Consider the following 17061-nt stretch of genomic DNA (forward strand, 5'->3'; position numbering starts at 1 on the left):
TTTCTACTTGAAGGTGTTTTCAATCCTTTTCTTAATAATATTTTCTATGATTTCAATTATGAATATGCGGAACTAATTTCTTTTGCTAGGGCGAAACCTTGAGCCTTAGCATGAATATGTGATTTTTATTTAATTTCTTATGATTGATTGCATGCGGACTTTGAATTGTTAATCACCGGGATAAAAACTATCTAATTGTCGTAATGCCTGATCACCATTAGGATCTTTAGAAAAGTAATTTGATGCAATTTTGGTCGGAAGGTTCCCTGAAATTGACGCTGGCTTCTTGTGATTAATAATTGTAATTTCTTTTAGGATGAATATCACGTCTTAAGGATTGCATGGTTTTTCAAAGGATTTTCATAAAGCATAATGAGTCTTTCATGTTTAGATTTGATCCGAACGTCCGGACGGGTTGCATGTTAGATATACGTTCTATATTGGAGGTTCCAAGTAGAATATGAATTAGGAAAATCTAACCTTCAAAGTGGCATGTGTAGATCATAAGTAATGGGTAAAAATTCATAGGATTGCTAGGTGATGGTGGAACCCTAGTGCCTTCTTAATTTGATTTTCTCATAACTGTTTTCTTCTCTCTAGCTTTAATATTGCAGATTATCTATTTTAATTCATTAAATTCGTTTTTACTTTAAGTAGGTTATAAAATCAATCATCCAAATTTCTACTTTACAATCATTAATTGAAATCTGATTTGTTTCAAATTATTTAATAATCCCTGTGGAGAATGACCTTGCGAGATCCGTTTGTACTACAATAACCTTGTGATTCTTGCAAGTAAAATAGGAGGTTTTTATCGCATTCACATGAGTAGTAAAAATCCCTATCAAATTTCTTGACTTATTGCATAATAATCCCATGTCTATACTCTCTCTTGTATTTCTTAGTTCAAGCTCTCAGATCCAATCCCAAAAGGCTTCTTCTTCCACTTGGACCAAAGCCATTTCCCATCATTGGCAATCTCTTGGAGCTCGGCAACAAGCCCCATCTCTTTCTCACTAACCTGTCAAAACGTTACGGCCCCATTATACCTTTGCAACTCGGACAAATAACCACAGTTGTGAGGCTGCTCTGCTTGTGGCTTATGTTGCCTTGGTTGGCTCAGCTTGTGGCGTTGAAGGTGAGGGAGTCCCTTTTATAGAATAAGGGCTCGCTCCTCAATACATAAGTGATGGGATAAGAGTTGATGCTCGCGGCGAGACGGTTGCTCAACTGGTGGCAATGCTCTCTAATGATGGTGAGGGAGTCCCTTTTATAGAATAAGGGTTCGCTCCTCAATACATAAGTGATGGGTGCTCTCTAATGAAAGTGAGGGAGTCCCTTTTATAGAATAAGGGCTTGCTCCTCAATACATAAGTGATGGATTAGGAGTGATGTTGGCGGCGAGACGGTTGCTCAGCTAGCGGCGATGCTCTCTAATGAAGGTGAATGAGTCTCTTTTATAAAATAAGGGCTCGCTTCTCAATACATAAATAATGGGTGCTCTCTAATGAAAGTAAGGGAGTCCATTTTATAGAATAAGGGTTCACTCATCAGTACATAAATAATGGGCTAGAGTCCCCTAAGTATTTTTCATGAGGCCCAGTTGCGGAAGCCCAATATATGGTACATAATGTAGTCCCCCAAGTCTTCAATCAATAGAGGTTGTTGGCTGGAGACTTCAAATTCAATCCATGTATGGGCCGAAGTGGCGGTTGTTCGGAGGCGGTCTTTGTAGACCATGCACTGAAGCTTTGTAGGCGAAGCTTTGCAGGCGAAGCTTTGCAAGTGAAGTTTTGAAGCTGAAACTTTTGTAAACGAAGCTTTTGAAGCTGGAGCTCACAAAGCTGGAGCTCTGTAAATGAAGCTTTCGAAGCCGATTGACATGAGTGATGCTCATGAATGTTTGTGTTGATTGACATGAGTGATGCTCATGGATGTTGACATGAGTGATGCTCATGAATGTTGATATGAGTGATACTCATGAATGTTGACATGAATGATGGTCATGAATGTTTATGTATGATTGACATGAGTGATGCTCATGAATGTTTATGTATGATTGACATGAGTGATGCTCATGTATAATTTTGGAGTACTAGACGTACTTTTGATCACCTGGTTGGTGATAATAGTGGCAGGCTACCGAATAATTTTGGAGTACTGGGCGTACTTTCGATCACCTGGTTGGTAATAATAGCGGCAGGGTGCCGAATAAATTTGGAGTACTGGACGTACTTTTGATCACCTGGTTAGGGATAATAGCGACAGGTTGCCGAATAATTTTGAAGTACTGGACGTACTTTTGATCACCTGGTTAGTGATAATAGCGGCAGCCTGCCGAATAATTTTGAAATATTGGACGTACTTTTTTTTTTGGCATGCTGCCTTCTTTCTTTATTTACCATCTGATGGGGTTATACAAATGTCTCCAACATATAAGAAAAGTAAATCACATCATTAAAAAAAATAATAAATAAATAAAGCAGTCGTTGGGGAACTACACTCCCATTCATGATGAAAGTTTCATCTTTTTCAGAATGTTGATGGGTATCTTCTGGTCCAACAGAAAGTGGAGACGGGGAACCTTGGTGGGCATCTTCTTATCTTTAATCATGTTATCCCGTGGGATAGTGGAATAGTGGAGCATATTAAATAAAAAAAGTAAAGCAGTCGTTGGGGACCAGACGTGGTGTCCAGCATGCTGTCATATCTCTACGAACCCCTTTCCAGCGAGACCGATGCCATTGCCTAAAATTTCAGAAACCCCATTTCACTCCACTGTTGGTCTCTCTGTTCCCGCCAATGTGGCTAAAAATCCTCATCCTCCACTACCCCAAAGTGCCTTTCCGCCGCTCCAAGTTCCTTCGGTAATGTCGATGTGGTTGAGGTTGAGGACGAAAGTGCCAATTCCGACACGGTGGGTGGTGTTGCAAGGAAGGGTGTGAGAGGATTGGGGAATCCAATACACGAGCATCGAATACATAGGCTTTGCATGATAGTACCAAAATATTTCCTTTACTGCAACTTCAACAAGATTTACTCGTTCTATAGGCAACTTGATCCAAACACCCTTTTTCCCCTGAAGCTTCCAATGGGCAATCGAAGAGGTAAGTAATGAAAGGAAGGTGGCAGGATCCATGAGATCATTTTCGTTGATGTGGACGATGACACCTTCGTAATGGTCATGTGTACCACTTAGAACAAGACTTTCTGAACTAGTTTCACCTTCAGTAGATCTTGGCTTTGGGCCACGTGGTCGTGGGTTGACCCATAAAATCCCGTCAGCTGATAGATTCTCAGAAACCCATTTGCAGACAGTAATTACATCTTTAATTTCTGCAAACCCAGTGAGAGAGGTCCTCCCTGTTGACTTCCCAACCCTTCTCATGTCAAAGGTCAAAGCTTTATAGCCTCTGTCTGCCAACCCAGCTGCTATTCCTCTTAACAGGCTTTGGCAGCCGTTGAGGACGGAGTATGGGTGCACCAGAACCACCACATGGCTGCCCTTCTTGATCTCTTCTTCTTCTTTGGTTTGAAGAGTTATGCGCTGAGCTTGACTCCATCGCTGGTCTCAACTATGCAGCCCTCCACCATACAATTTGACATCAGAGGAAGTGAGAGAGAGAGAGAGGAATCGCAATCTTTCGGTTTTCAGCTTTTTCTGTTGTTGTTATTGGGTGGGGGAGTTGAAAGAGTGCTGCGGATTGATTTGGAGGACAGAGTTGTTGGGTTTGTGAGAGCCATTGATGTTGCCTCTCTCTCATCCTCTTCTTTCTTCTTTTTTACTGTCTGAAAAGAAAACTGGAATTTCTAGAGAGAGAAAGAGAGAAGTAGGAAAGAGAAAGAAGGTATTTGGTGAGGAGGCTACTTGCAGAGAGAGAGAGAAAATGAACTATTCGGTTTTTTTGGAAAGCTTTGGGTTTCATTTGGTCTTTGCAAATTTTGCAGATTCACGGCGGAGGTGAAAAAATGAAAGAGAACCACAACCTTTCGTATTGTTTCCCACAAACGGTGCCAAATGTTGATGCACAAAACTGGAAGGGTCTTAGAACAACGTAAATCCGACCGTGAATATGCAAGAAAGTAAAGAACACAAGATGTATCGTGATTCACCCTAATGTTTGGGTTACGTCTACACTGATATTGTATTTCTCTGTTTGTGAGAGGATTGTGAGGGTGAGAGCCTCAGAGAAGGAGAGAGTTTGAAAGTGTGAGGGGGTTGCTGGATATGAGCCTCTCTTTGGGGATGTGAGGCTTCTGTATGTGAGGATGAGAGCCTTCTGGATTGTGAGGGTGATGAGGCCCTTTTATAGACTAAGGGCTCCTCCCATTTTTACATATTTGGCCCTTCATTTATTACATAATTACATTTGAGTCCTCCGAGTATTTATACGAAATCTAAATACTGAGGCCCTAAGTATGGTACAAACATCTTTAAACTGGTTTCTAGTTGATTTATTTAATTTGTTTTTTTATTAAATTAAATTCTAAAATCAACATTTTCCAAACTTTATTTCAAATAATTAATTAAGAGTTGGTTTTCAATACAAATTATTCATTCAATATGTGAAAAATGACGTTACTTGAGTATGACAACCTTGTACTCGTACAAGTATTTTTAAGTGTTTTTATTCTTACTTTTGCAAACGGTAAAAGTCCTATCAATGATGAAAGACGACAGAGCCCAATGGGCCTGCATTGTACTCTATGGTAAAGTTTCCGAGAGCATGAAGCTTCACCCCATTGTTCTCATGTTGTACGGTTTTTGATCTCTCTACTACATACGGCAGGTAAGCGCCCAAGACCTTTTCTCTGTATCTCTTATGGAAACTGACCTGAATTGACTTGTTCTCAGATACTTCAATCGAGGTGGCTTTCAGCTTGTAGTCAAATTTCTATCTTCATGTTTCAGTACAATAGAATTCCCATACCAACTTGGTTATTTCAAATCCATCGATGAGCTTTTCAACCTTGTTGATGGTGACAGAGAAATTATTCTGTCTTGCGGACTTTGGGCACCTTGAGCTGTTTGACAGAATGGGTGATCCTTGTGCTCAAGTAGGTTTCAGAATCCTGGTAAATTTCATTGATAGAGATGCCACCGAACTCATCGATGATGAGAGTCAGTTGAGAATTGGGAAGGTTTCCGAATTAGGCCTCCGAGTGTGGCGATGATCTGTCGAGGAGTTTTTGAGGTATGAGCTGGGTGGTTATGATCTGGAGCTCATTGATCACTGTCCTGGCCAGCATTGCTCCTGCAGCAAAAGTTATGTAAGTTGATAGGACTAATGCCGTTGAAGGCATGTTTGCTAGAGAAAACATCTTTCAATGTGGGTTTTTGTGTTTGCTGGTTTGTTGAGTTGAGTTCGAAATATTGTCCACCTCTCACGCCATATGCTTTTTCCTTTTCCCCTTCTCCTATATCTTCTCGAGAAATTTTTCATTGTGACGGGAGCATGGGTGGTACACCATGTGTTTTTATATAAGTGGTGAGAAATTATATTTTTTAAGTTATTAACTTTTTAGCACACATATTCCGTGACACGTGGTGTACCACTCCGTATTTCAGTCACACTAAAAAATCTCTCTATCTCCCCTCCCCACTGCTCTTTTTTCCACGTACACATTAAACGCGAATTCATAATTTCATGTTAACTAAAGATAAATTTTGAAATTACTGAGACAATTCAAGTAGTTAGAGTGATGCAGACTTCAATTAAAGTAAGATATTTACCAATTCAAGTGTATTAAGTTGGAAATTGAAGATTTAGGTATGATTTTTTTTATGTTGTACTCTTCAGGGCAAAACTCATAGAAATTAATCAAGTAATCGGCATATCAAGAGAGGAGTAGTCACAAAAAACCACTAGACAAACGCGCATTGCAGAATACCAGGTTTCATTGTTCATACATTATAATTTCATTGTGACCTTGTTTGAGATACAAAAGATGGCAACTACTAGAGAAGTTAAACAATTGACTCACTCTAAAAATAAGCTATTGATAGGTTCTTTGCTAAAAAAAAACAACAAAGTTCAATGGAGTACTGAGTTAATGACCAACATAATGATAATGAGGAATCAGTTGATGATTTTGGGCCATGATGAAATTGACGACGACCTTGATGAGAATGATAATCATGAGGATGCTCCTAATGTATTCACTAAACAATCAAGTGAGTCAATTCCCTCGAACATTTATGATTGTCAAATTTGGGATAGTAATGAATTGATTTATTAGCAAAAAAGGTCATGCAAGAGATCTATCAATTGAGAAAGATCCTAAAGATTAGTTTAATAGGCATTTTAATGCAGTATTCTACACTCGATACTTATCCAAGAAACATGTTATATATTGGCTAGTGTATTCACAGGGTGCTGTTTTTGTGGGAAATTGTTCAAGAAACGGCCTCTCAAAGCTCAATATGCAAAATGAGGGCTACAAAGATTGGACACATCTTACTGTGCAGCTTAAAGATCATGAAATCAGTTATGATCACATCTCGAATGTGACCACTTGGATTGATTTGCTTCTTAAATTGCAAAAAAATTAAAAAAAAGAAAAAAAAAAAAAGAAAGAAACAATTTGACAAAATTGTGCAAAACCAGATCAAGAAAGAAAAAGAGCATTGAAGGAAATTACTACAAAGGTTCATTATCTTAGTCATACCACTTAGAATGAGTTGGTATTGTTGATATCTTATGAAATTAGAGGAGCAATCATTTTAAAAATAAAAATAAAAGAAGCTAAATATTTTACGATGATACTTGATTGTACTCTTGATTTCAATCACTGAGAATAGATTACTTTTATCTTAAGATGTGTGGATGCGAATAGTACTCCAGTAAAGGTAGAAGAATATTTTTTTGCAATTTCTGAATGTAAATAACACAACAGGACAATGATTGTTTGAAAAGTTGCAGAATGTGTTAAAATTCTTGATCTAGATATTGATGATGTGAGATGGTAAGGATATAATGGATCAAATTTTAGAGAGACACAATGAGGCATACAAAAGAGACTTTTGGATGCAAATGTACACTACATGTGCTTGCCATAATCACATTTAAAATTTTGGTTCAACATTTTGAAACAACTTCACTCGATTAGGCGAGAGAGAGGGAGAGAGAGAGAAAGAGAGAGAGAGAGAGAGAGAGAGAGAGAGAGAGAGAGAGAGATAATGAACTCGTTTTAAGGTAGAATATCTTTCTTAGCATGCCATTGTGGCATTTCAGACTTGTTAAACATAATGATGTATTTTGACTTGTTGGCATGATATTATGTAATTGATTTTAGTCACTGCAAAATAATTGGCATCCCTGTTTATTACACCCCACCTCCATTTTATTTAAAAATGGTTTTTAGTTCTTAACTGGTGAGCCCAAGGGCCCACCCCTTTATTTGTGTTCCCTCCCTGTGACCTTCTTCTTTCTCTCTCTTTCCCTCTTTTTTCTCTCAACTCTCTATGCACTCTCTCCTTCCTTCCCCGAGTATCATCACACACACACCCATACATACATATAGCCAACAGGAGAACTTCATCATCTGACCTTCATCGTTCTCTCCCTCACCACCCTGCGATCTCTTTCTCGTCTAGGCACTGTGCACAGTCACGGTGCACGTGATTTCCGACAAGGTAAGTCAAAAACACCCTTCGATCTTCCTTCCTAGTAGTCTAGAAGGCTCAGTGGTTGTTAAAATATGGTATTTGGTGAAGGTTTAGACGTGAAAACAACTCGGGGAGCTTTCCCCATATTTTCGGCGAGGATTCCGTCACTTTCGAGACAATTTCCGGCCAAACCGCAGTGATTTGGCTAGCGTGCAAGGTATCAATCTCTTTGTCTCACTAACTACTACAACTTTCCTTTTTGTTTCACCCAATTTCGTTGAATATTGAAGAAGTTATATCCATTTGAATCTTACCCAGTTTCCGGCGACCTCCAAGACTTTCGAGGCGTTTTCCGGACAAACCACAGTGATTTAGATGTCGTGCGTGTACCATTCTCTTCTTCTCTTCGAGGGCTACGATTTTTGTTTTTGAATCACTTGATTTGGTTGATTATTGACAAAGTTATGAACGAATAAAGTTCGAGAATATTCCGGCCGAATTCCAGCCTTCTTCTTCCTTGGTCTGGCGACCCATCAAACATAGGCCCTTCGGGCCTTTCCTGCCGAGCCCAACCCAAACCCATTTCTCTTTTTATTTTGTTTTAATTTTATTTTGTTTAATTAAAGGCCTTTGGGCCATTGCTGTGAGGGCCTAGGGCCCGTGCACTTTAAACCCCAAACCCTTTTTTTTTAGTTTAGGCCTTTGGGCCTAGAACCCTCCAACCCTTTTTATTTTCTGTTTTATTTATTTTTGGTTTTAAAGGCCATTGTGTCTTATATGTTAAAGCTCTAAACCCTTTTAATTTAAAAACCTAAACGCTTTTAGTTTAAAAACCTAAACCCAACCCACCTAAAAGTCTAAGCCTAAACCCTTGAACCCTTCCAACCCTAAACCCTAGCCGGCTCAAACCTTTTTGTGGAATATTCCATCAGAATATTCCGTCAAGGAATATTCTCTGGAATATTCTATTGACGTTTGCGAAATTATCCGGGACCCTTCTTAGGGTAATTTGACATTCTGAATCCGTTTCCGACGTCTATTTTCCTAAATTAAATTGTTTGAGTATGGTTTTATTAATTGGACCCTTTACGTGCTTAGGGGCAATTATTGTGGCGTTTCCGTATTTGGTAGTTTGCGTGACTCTTCGGCCGCTAAGTATCTGTGAGTGGACCCCTTCTAAAAATGCATGTTTTAATAATAGAAATGCATACATGAAAAACATGATTTGATGATTACGTTTTATGAAACGTTTTGTGAGATAACATGCTTACTGAGGCTAGTTTCAATTATTACTATTTTTCCTATAACCCATGTTCTTATAGAATATCTGATGGATGACGATAAGATATCTAGAACATGTTTCGAACACCTCTTTATAGTATAGATGATGAATGACTTTATACTATGAAGTTGCTTTTCAATATATATATGTTCAATGGTTTTGTACTTACCTAGTGGTCATTTCCACTACGGGACGTAGAGATAGATTCCGGTCCGTCCCGAGCGACAGTTTGGTGTTGGCATAGGGCTTGGAGTGTGTTTCCTCTGGCTATTTAGCACAGGGACGGGAAGCCGGCATGGGGCCTGGAGTGTATTTTCCTTTGACTGTCTGCTCAGAGACGGGGAGCCGGCATGGGGCCTGGGGGTTATTGGACAATTCACTAGTGATTATTATATATACAAGTTATGATTTGAGACATTGCACGGCATGCTAGGTTTCGGAAAACCTATGTTTATCATGATATATATGTGTTTTCATAAAACCTGGGGGTTAGTATGTTGATAACTGTTTTATTATATATATAGCAACTTGGTCTCCTCATGTTTGTTTTGCGCCCCATTCAGGACTTAGAATCGAGGCATACAATCCCGACGTCATGACACTTCCGCATCAGCATCTTCGAGTTTTCTCGGTGTAGGACCCATTCTTTTATTCTTTGAATTTTATATTATTTCTTTTAGTGTTCTAGTTAGTTGTATGCTCTGAACACGTTCCTTAAATGCATATTCATTATTCTTTTATATTTCTAAGTCTTATCTATTCCTTATTCTCAGCATTTGCATTCAATAAATGGCTTTCGTCACCTTCGGATGTCGGCCAGCACGTGCTTATCCTGGTATTTAGGGAAATAAGGATTGGGACGTGTCACTATTTCATGGGAGGAGGAGGAGGTTAGATAGCTGCTTGAAAACTGTTGCAACTTGAAACTCTCCAGCAGAATACTAGGATCTCACTTAGAGATTAGGTTCCATTTTAAAGTATCAGTATTAACATAATCTTTGGGTTGCTCTTCTTACTTAATTTTAACAAATAATTATGTGGTTTATGTTAGGTGAAGCCTTTACAGCTACAATTGATTTATTTTAAACAGACTCAAAATCCTCCTCCATGTGAGTCCAATAAAACAACTAAAAACTAACCACAAGTTGTGGCTGGCCATACACATCCCCAAAAGAAACAACAATGCTATCTAATTTTAAGATTGTTTTGGTTGATAAATTTGAATTTCATGTTAGATTTTTTATTTTCAATTTTTATCAACCATTTTTCGAATCACTTGATACTACATACCATTAAAAAACAATTTCACTTAGAGAGCAATTTGCAATTTGCATGCACCCACGAATGAAAACTTCCGATATATTTTAGGGTTTTCAATCATTAGTTTCATGATTAAACATATAATTATCAAAATTTAAAGGTTAAAAATCTCAAATACAAGATATTCAATAGCACTATAAAATTTTCCGCCACAGATTAGTTGGTAAGTTAAAAAGATTCAAATAGTTTTTGGGAGGTAACTTTTTTTTATGTTCAACTATGGGTGGTAACTTTTTTTATGGTCAACTTTGGGAAGCACCTCAGCGCACTGCACATACATAAACAAAGCATAAGGGACCGCGTGCAACGGATCTGGATATCTTAACCAGTGTGATAAGATAAAAAATAAGTACAAGGGCAGCTGATATTTGACCAATTTCGACAATTTCATTTTCTCATTATCTTTTCCAATACGGGAAGCAATTTATAAGAATAACGTGTTCTCTCTCACGCTTGGACTGGTTGCCTCCCTCTCATAGTTTCAACTAGAAAGAGAGAGCAGGCTTAAATTCAAGTTCTGTGTGTCAACGGGTGAGATCACAGATGGATTTCTTGAGTTATTGTATTATAATCCCATGTCTTTTATCTCTCTTGTGTTTCTCAGTTCAAGCTCTCAGATCCAATCCCAAAAGGCTTCTTCCACCTGGACCAAAGCCATTTCCCATCATTGGCAATCTCTTGGAGCTCGGCAACAAACCCCATCTCTCTCTCACTAACCTTTCACAACGATACGGCCCCATTATTTCATTGCAACTTGGACAAGTAACCACGGTCGTAGTTTCTTCATCAACCGTGGCAAAGGAGGTCCTCCGAACCCACGACCAGTTCTTGTGCAACCGAACCGTCCCAGACGCAATCCAAGCTTGCGATCTCCGCCAGGACAGCTTGCCCTGGATACCGGTGTCAGAGAAATGGAGAAACCTCCGTAAAATATGCAACAACCAATTGTTTGCAACAAAAGTTCTAGACGCCAACCAAGCCAACCGTCACCTGAAAGTGCAGGAGCTCATCGCCGATGTCAATGAAAGCGTTGTGAAAGGTAAGGCGGTAGAAATTGGGAGGGCTGCTTTTAAGACAACGCTTAATCTGCTGTCGCGTACTGTTTTCTCGGTCGATTTAGCTGACCCGAGAAGTGAGATGGGCAGAGAGTTCAAGGAGATTGTGTGGGGTTTGATGGAAGAGGCAGGGAAGCCAAACTTGGGGGACTATTTTCCTCTGCTTAGGAAACTTGACCCCCAAGGCATTCGACGGCGCATGATCAAACATTTCGTTAAGATTGATTCGCTTTTTGATCGAATGATTACGCAAAGGTTAGAATTGAGAAAATCGAACTATTATGTCACAAGTAATGATATGTTGGATTCTCTCTTGGACGTCAGTGAAGTGAGCAATGAGAATATGGACAAGCTATTGATTGAACATCTGCTTCTGGTCAGTTTTCTAATTTCTAACAACTCATATTCGATATTTTAGGGTGCCTTTGATAATCATTTCGGTTTTTCAGTTATCATTCTGTTCATTAAAATTTACGATTCCATTATTTAGTCGTTGCATTGCTGCAATATGTGTATATATAGGCTCTATTTGTTGCGGGCACGGATACAACTTCAGCCACGTTGGAATGGGCAATGGCTGAACTACTACGCAACCCGGAAAAACTGTCCAAAGCACAAGAGGAACTAGAGCAAGTCATTGGCAAAGGAAAACCAGTTGAGGAATCGGACATTGCTCAACTCCCTTACTTACAAGCAATAATCAAAGAGACCTTCCGGTTGCATCCGGCTACTCCATTACTACTCCCTCGAAAAGCCGAACAAGACATGGAAATTTGCGGGTACGTTGTCCCAAAGGGTGCACAAGTGCTGGTCAATGCATGGGCTATAGGCAGAGACCCTTGCATTTGGGACAACCCGATCTCATTTGTACCGGAGAGGTTTTTGGGATTAGATGATCAAATCGATGTTTTAGGCAAGAATTTTGAGCTCGTTCCGTTTGGTGGCGGGCGGAGAATATGTCCAGGGATGCTATTGGCAATACGGATGCTAAACTTGATGTTGGGTTCACTTATTAACTCATTTGATTGGAAGCTTGAAGATGGAGTTATACCAGAGAACATGAACATGGAGGAGAAGTTTGGCCTCACCTTACAGATGGCTCATCCTCTAAGGCTTGTGCCAAAAGTCCTAATTAATTTGAAATGGTAATTTTATTAACTTTTAATTAGTAATTTTACATTTATGTGGTTGTTTTTAGTTTAAAAGATGCAGCAAGGCATATGTAAAATAACTCAAATGTACTTCATTTTGCCAATGGAAGCTTTCTTTTCTTCTTCTTTGAGGTACACTTTACTATTAGTAGGAGAGATTCAGACTTGAAATATCTTTAAAAAATATTAAAAAAAATAATACCAATAATAGTATTTTATTAGCCACCTATTATTTGGTGTGATAATATTTCCGTCATTGCTCTGGCGCACAATCCAGTTTTTCATGATCGTACCAAACAGGTGGAAGGCGATGTCCATTTGATCCTCCATCATGTCTCTAGCACTGATCAGCTGGCTGACTTGTTGACGAAGGGGTTGCTGTAGGGTAATGGATAACGCTTCTGATGACACATCCACAACAAATAGGAAAGTAATCTCAAACGCTAGAAGATTAGAAAGTAATCTACTCATATTAGGAAAGGAATCCTAATCCTAATCTCATGAGAAAGATAATCTTAATCGTATTAGAAATAAGAAGGAACCATAATCCTTACCTCACCACAAAATCTTAGGGTTTATTCAGTGCAAGTTTATCTGACAACTTCAGTGAATTTTAAGGTTTATTCAGTGCAAGTTTATCTGACAACTTCAGTGAATTTTAAGGTTTATTCAGTGCAAATTGAATGAGTAGGATTTGCTACTTATATAGCCGATTAGCCCGGAAGAAAGATTTTCTTCCTTTAAAGACCCATATAGACAAAGTGAAGCTAAACACCAACTCTTTGCAATCTTCGACACCCACATCTACTTTTGGTGGGAACCATTCCCGTTAGTGGGTTGGTGGGTTCTTATATAATATAGATTCTGAGAGGTTAAATTCAAATCTTTACAGGTGAAGAAAAGAAACAGGTAGTGCCAAATAATACTGGGGTACTATGCTAGCAATCTTCTTACCTAGGAGCTTCTCGTTTTACATTTTCAATTCTCAATTTCATACTGCAATGTTACTTGATAATTCGAGTTGCCTATTTTTTAGGTCATCCTTACAATAAATCAACCGAATTAGAAAGAAAGAAAGTCAACGAATTCATTTATTTATTTCTTCTTCTCTTCTATGATCATCATTAAGAAAATATATTGAGAAAATCTATATATATACATATACATATATACATATACATATATATATATATATATATATATTCTTGCTCCTTGTATTCCAAGCATTATCTCTCTTGTGATAGAAAACTTATGATTGTATTTCTTAATCAATAAGATTACAACAGATGGTTATATATACAACCAATAAACCTATGAAAAATGACAGCTCACCTAACTAATTTACAGATCATGAAAACTAACCATATCAGAAAAGTATCTTCTAAGTTTTATCTTTTACAATATTAGCCTTAATATCCCCCATCAAACTAAACTGAGGGTGTCGAAGAGCAAGTTTATGTCGGAGAAGATGAAACCGAGCCTTGGACAGAGGCTTTGTGCAAATATCAACAAGTAGATCCTGTGTGCAGATGAAATGGACTGAAAGCTCTTTAGATAAACCTTTCTCTCGGATATAGTGGTAATCAAGTTCAACATGCTTGGTCCGAGCATGAAAGACAAGATTCTTAGCAAGATGCATAGCAAAAATATTGTCACACCAGAGCGTAGGAGGAGAGGGAAGTTTCAGACTAACGTCAATCAAAAGCTTGCAGATCCAAGTGAGTTCAGCAGTAGAATTAGTTAGAGAACGATACTCAGCTTCAGTTGAAGAGCGGGCCACAGTAGGCTGTTTCTTAACACTCCAGCTAAGTAAAGAGTTACCTAGAAAAATACAGAAACCACCAATTGATCGTCGATCCAGGTGACAGCAGGCCCAATCAGCATCAGAAAAGGCATTGATGCGAAGAGGTGTGGCAGTTTTAGAAAACCACAGACCAAGCTCAAGAGTACCCTTTAGGTACCGAAGAATTCTTTTGACAGTTTGAAGATATGATTCCCTTGGTTGATGCATGAACTGACACACCAAGTTGACGGCAAATAAAAGGTCAGGCTGAGACCTAGTGAGGTATTGCAACCCACCAACAAGAGATCGATGTTCTGTAGGATCAGATAATAAGGGAGACTCATGATCCATAGAAAAAGTGTTGAGGGGAGTTGCACAAGGTTTGGCATCATCCATTTTGGATTTCTGAAGTAGATCCAAAATGTATTTTGTCTGAGAAATAAAAATACCAGAGGATGATCGTTTTACTTCAATGCCAAGGAAATAGTGAAGAGGGCCCAAATCCTTGATAGGAAACAAAGCACTGAGCTGAGAAATTGTAGCTTGACAAGTTTGAGCATCAGGACCGGTAACAAGGATATCATCAACATATACAAGTATGAATACCAAGGTAGGATCCTTTTTAACAAAAAGAGAATGATCATTCTGTGAACCATGGAAACCAAAAGAGGAAAGAGCAGAATAGAGTTTCTCATACCATGCCCGAGGGGCTTGTTTGAGCCCATACAAGGATTTGTGCAGTCCACAAACATGAGTTGGCTTTGTAAGATCTTCAAAGCCTGAGGGCTGAACCATAAACACAGATTCAGAGAGGTTCCCATGCAGAAAAGCATTGTTGACATCCAATTGATTGAGAAACCAATCGAATTGAGCTGCCATAGTAAGAAGTAACCAAATAGTGACAGGTTTTGCAACTGGAATGAAGGTCTCTGTATAATCTAGACCTTGTTGTTGATGAAACCCTTTTGCAACAAGTTGGGCTTTGTACCGTGCAATAGTACCATATGGGTTCCTCTTGATGTGGAAAACCCATTTGCAACCTACCAAGTTTTGAAAAGGCTGGGATGGATCAAGAGACCAAGTCCCAGTGTTGAGCAAGGCATTGTACTTTTCCTGCATAGCCTGTCGCTAATGAGAGTGTTTGGAGGCTTGTAAGTAGGAATGTGGAATATAGTCTAGGGATAGAGAAGAGGGAAGGGGATGTTTGGTGGCTGTGTAGGCTTTAGGCTTGTGAATCCTAGATTTAGAACGGGTTGGCATAGGGTGATTATTAACCGGAGGTGAATAAGGGTGAGGAACTTGAGGTGGCAGAGAAGGGGATAAGGGTGGGGAAGGAGGAGGTGCATGATTAGGATTAGAAGAAGAGGAAGAAAGGGATTGAGACAGAGATGTGGGAATAGGATTGGTAAAGGTTAAAGATGTGGGAATGAGATTGGGACAGGTACTTAGAAGGGGAGATAGAGAGGGAAAGTTGGGAATGTGATGAAAAGGAAAGTGGAGTTCATCAAAAAGCACATGACGGGAGATATAAATCCTTCTAGTAACAACATTGAGACATTTGTAACCTTTATGTTGCAAACTGTACCCCAAAAATACACAAGGCTGACTTTTTGGATCAAGTTTCGAGTGAACATAAGGTTTTAACCAAGGAAAGCACTTGCAGCCAAATATTTTGAGTGTATGATAATCTGGAGATTTGTGAAAGAGAGATTCCCAGGGAGAACACTTTAAGGCAGTGGGAAGCCGATTAATCAAATATATAGCTGTAGCAAAGGCATCAATCCAAAATTCATGGGGAACTTTAGAGGCAGCAAGAAGGGTTCTTGCGGTCTCAACGATGTGCCTGTGTTTCCTTTCAGCATAACCATTCTGTTCTGGGGTGTGGGGACAGGTAAGTTGATGTATGATACCATGTGTTTTCAAGAAACTGGAGAATTGAGTACTAGTAAATTCCCCACCAGAATCAGATCGCAGAGTCACAATCTTAGTGCACAGAAGATTCTCAACATAGATTTGAATTGAGTAAAAACAATGAAAGCTTCAGACTTGTATTTAAGTGGAAAGAACCAGCAATATTTGGAGAAATCATAAACAAAAATGATATAGTATTGGAAACCTTGAACAGAACTAACTGGTGATGGTCCCCATATATCAGTATGTAAAAGCTCCAAAGGCTTGCTTGATGAATAAGAAACATAAGGAAATGGTAATTTTGAACATTTTCCCATTGCACAACTGGAACACAAAGACTGATGGGAACTACCAGTGAAAGAAATACAAGAAGTTGAAGCAATCTTATTCATTATTCTAGATGAAGGATGGCCTAATCTTTGATGCCATATATCCTGAGAGGCCTTGAATGTTGCTGCAAAAGCATGTTGAGTACCAGCAGAATAAATTGTAGTAGGAAAGGGATAGAATCCATCGCATACAGGTCCCTTAAAAAGCACATTCTCCGAATGAAGGTCCTTCACAAGAAAGTGGAAAGGATACAGATGAACTGAGCATTGATTATCAAGAATGAATTTGTTGGCAGAAAGCAAATCTTGCTTTAATGCAGGAACATGTAAAACATTCTTAAGATTAAAGCAGTGAGTATTAGTAGAGACACGAGAAGAGCCGAGATGAAGAATAGGCAAACCTTTGCCATCGCCAATGTAGACCTGTTCAGGACCAGAGTAGGATTCAGGATTTTGCAGTTTTGCATAGGAGTTTGTCATGTGAGAAGAAGCTCTAGAATCAAGCAACCAAGTGTGTTAAGATGGAGAGGTAGTAGCATAGAAAGCAGATTGGGATTGAGCACCAAAATTAGGGTTGAGGCGCTGAGAACACTCCATAGCTTCATGGTCAAATTGCTTGCA

General features: G+C 39.0%; 2 protein-coding genes across 2 annotated transcripts; one reads left to right on the plus strand and one right to left on the minus strand.

The window, feature by feature from the left end:
* Positions 1 to 2818: 2818 nt before the first annotated feature.
* On the minus strand, positions 2819 to 3388 carry LOC114820352 (nudix hydrolase 2-like). The gene has a single exon (XM_029090950.1). It carries the CDS (start codon positions 3386 to 3388, stop codon positions 2819 to 2821), a length of 570 nt encoding a protein of 189 aa, XP_028946783.1.
* A 7183-nt stretch (positions 3389 to 10571) lies between these two features.
* On the plus strand, positions 10572 to 12542 carry LOC103452106 (geraniol 8-hydroxylase-like). The gene is made up of 2 exons (XM_008391592.4): positions 10572 to 11642; positions 11789 to 12542. Exons 1-2 carry the CDS (start codon positions 10755 to 10757, stop codon positions 12413 to 12415), a joined length of 1515 nt encoding a protein of 504 aa, XP_008389814.1. The 5' UTR covers positions 10572 to 10754; the 3' UTR covers positions 12416 to 12542.
* Positions 12543 to 17061: the final 4519 nt, after the last annotated feature.

Source organism: Malus domestica, chromosome 13, assembly GCF_042453785.1.
Source record: "Malus domestica chromosome 13, GDT2T_hap1".
In the NCBI taxonomy this organism is placed as follows: Eukaryota; Viridiplantae; Streptophyta; class Magnoliopsida; order Rosales; family Rosaceae; genus Malus; species Malus domestica.

Bases quoted from the DNA above. Each gene is read 5' to 3' on its own strand.
- LOC103452106 (XM_008391592.4), top strand. From the start codon at position 10,755: ATGGATTTCTTGAGTTATTGTATTATAATCCCATGTCTTTTATCTCTC. The intron at 11,643-11,788 runs GTCAGTTTTCTA...GTGTATATATAG, and splicing joins TGATTGAACATCTGCTTCTG to GCTCTATTTGTTGCGGGCAC.
- LOC114820352 (XM_029090950.1), bottom strand. From the start codon at position 3,388: ATGAGAAGGGTTGGGAAGTCAACAGGGAGGACCTCTCTCACTGGGTTT.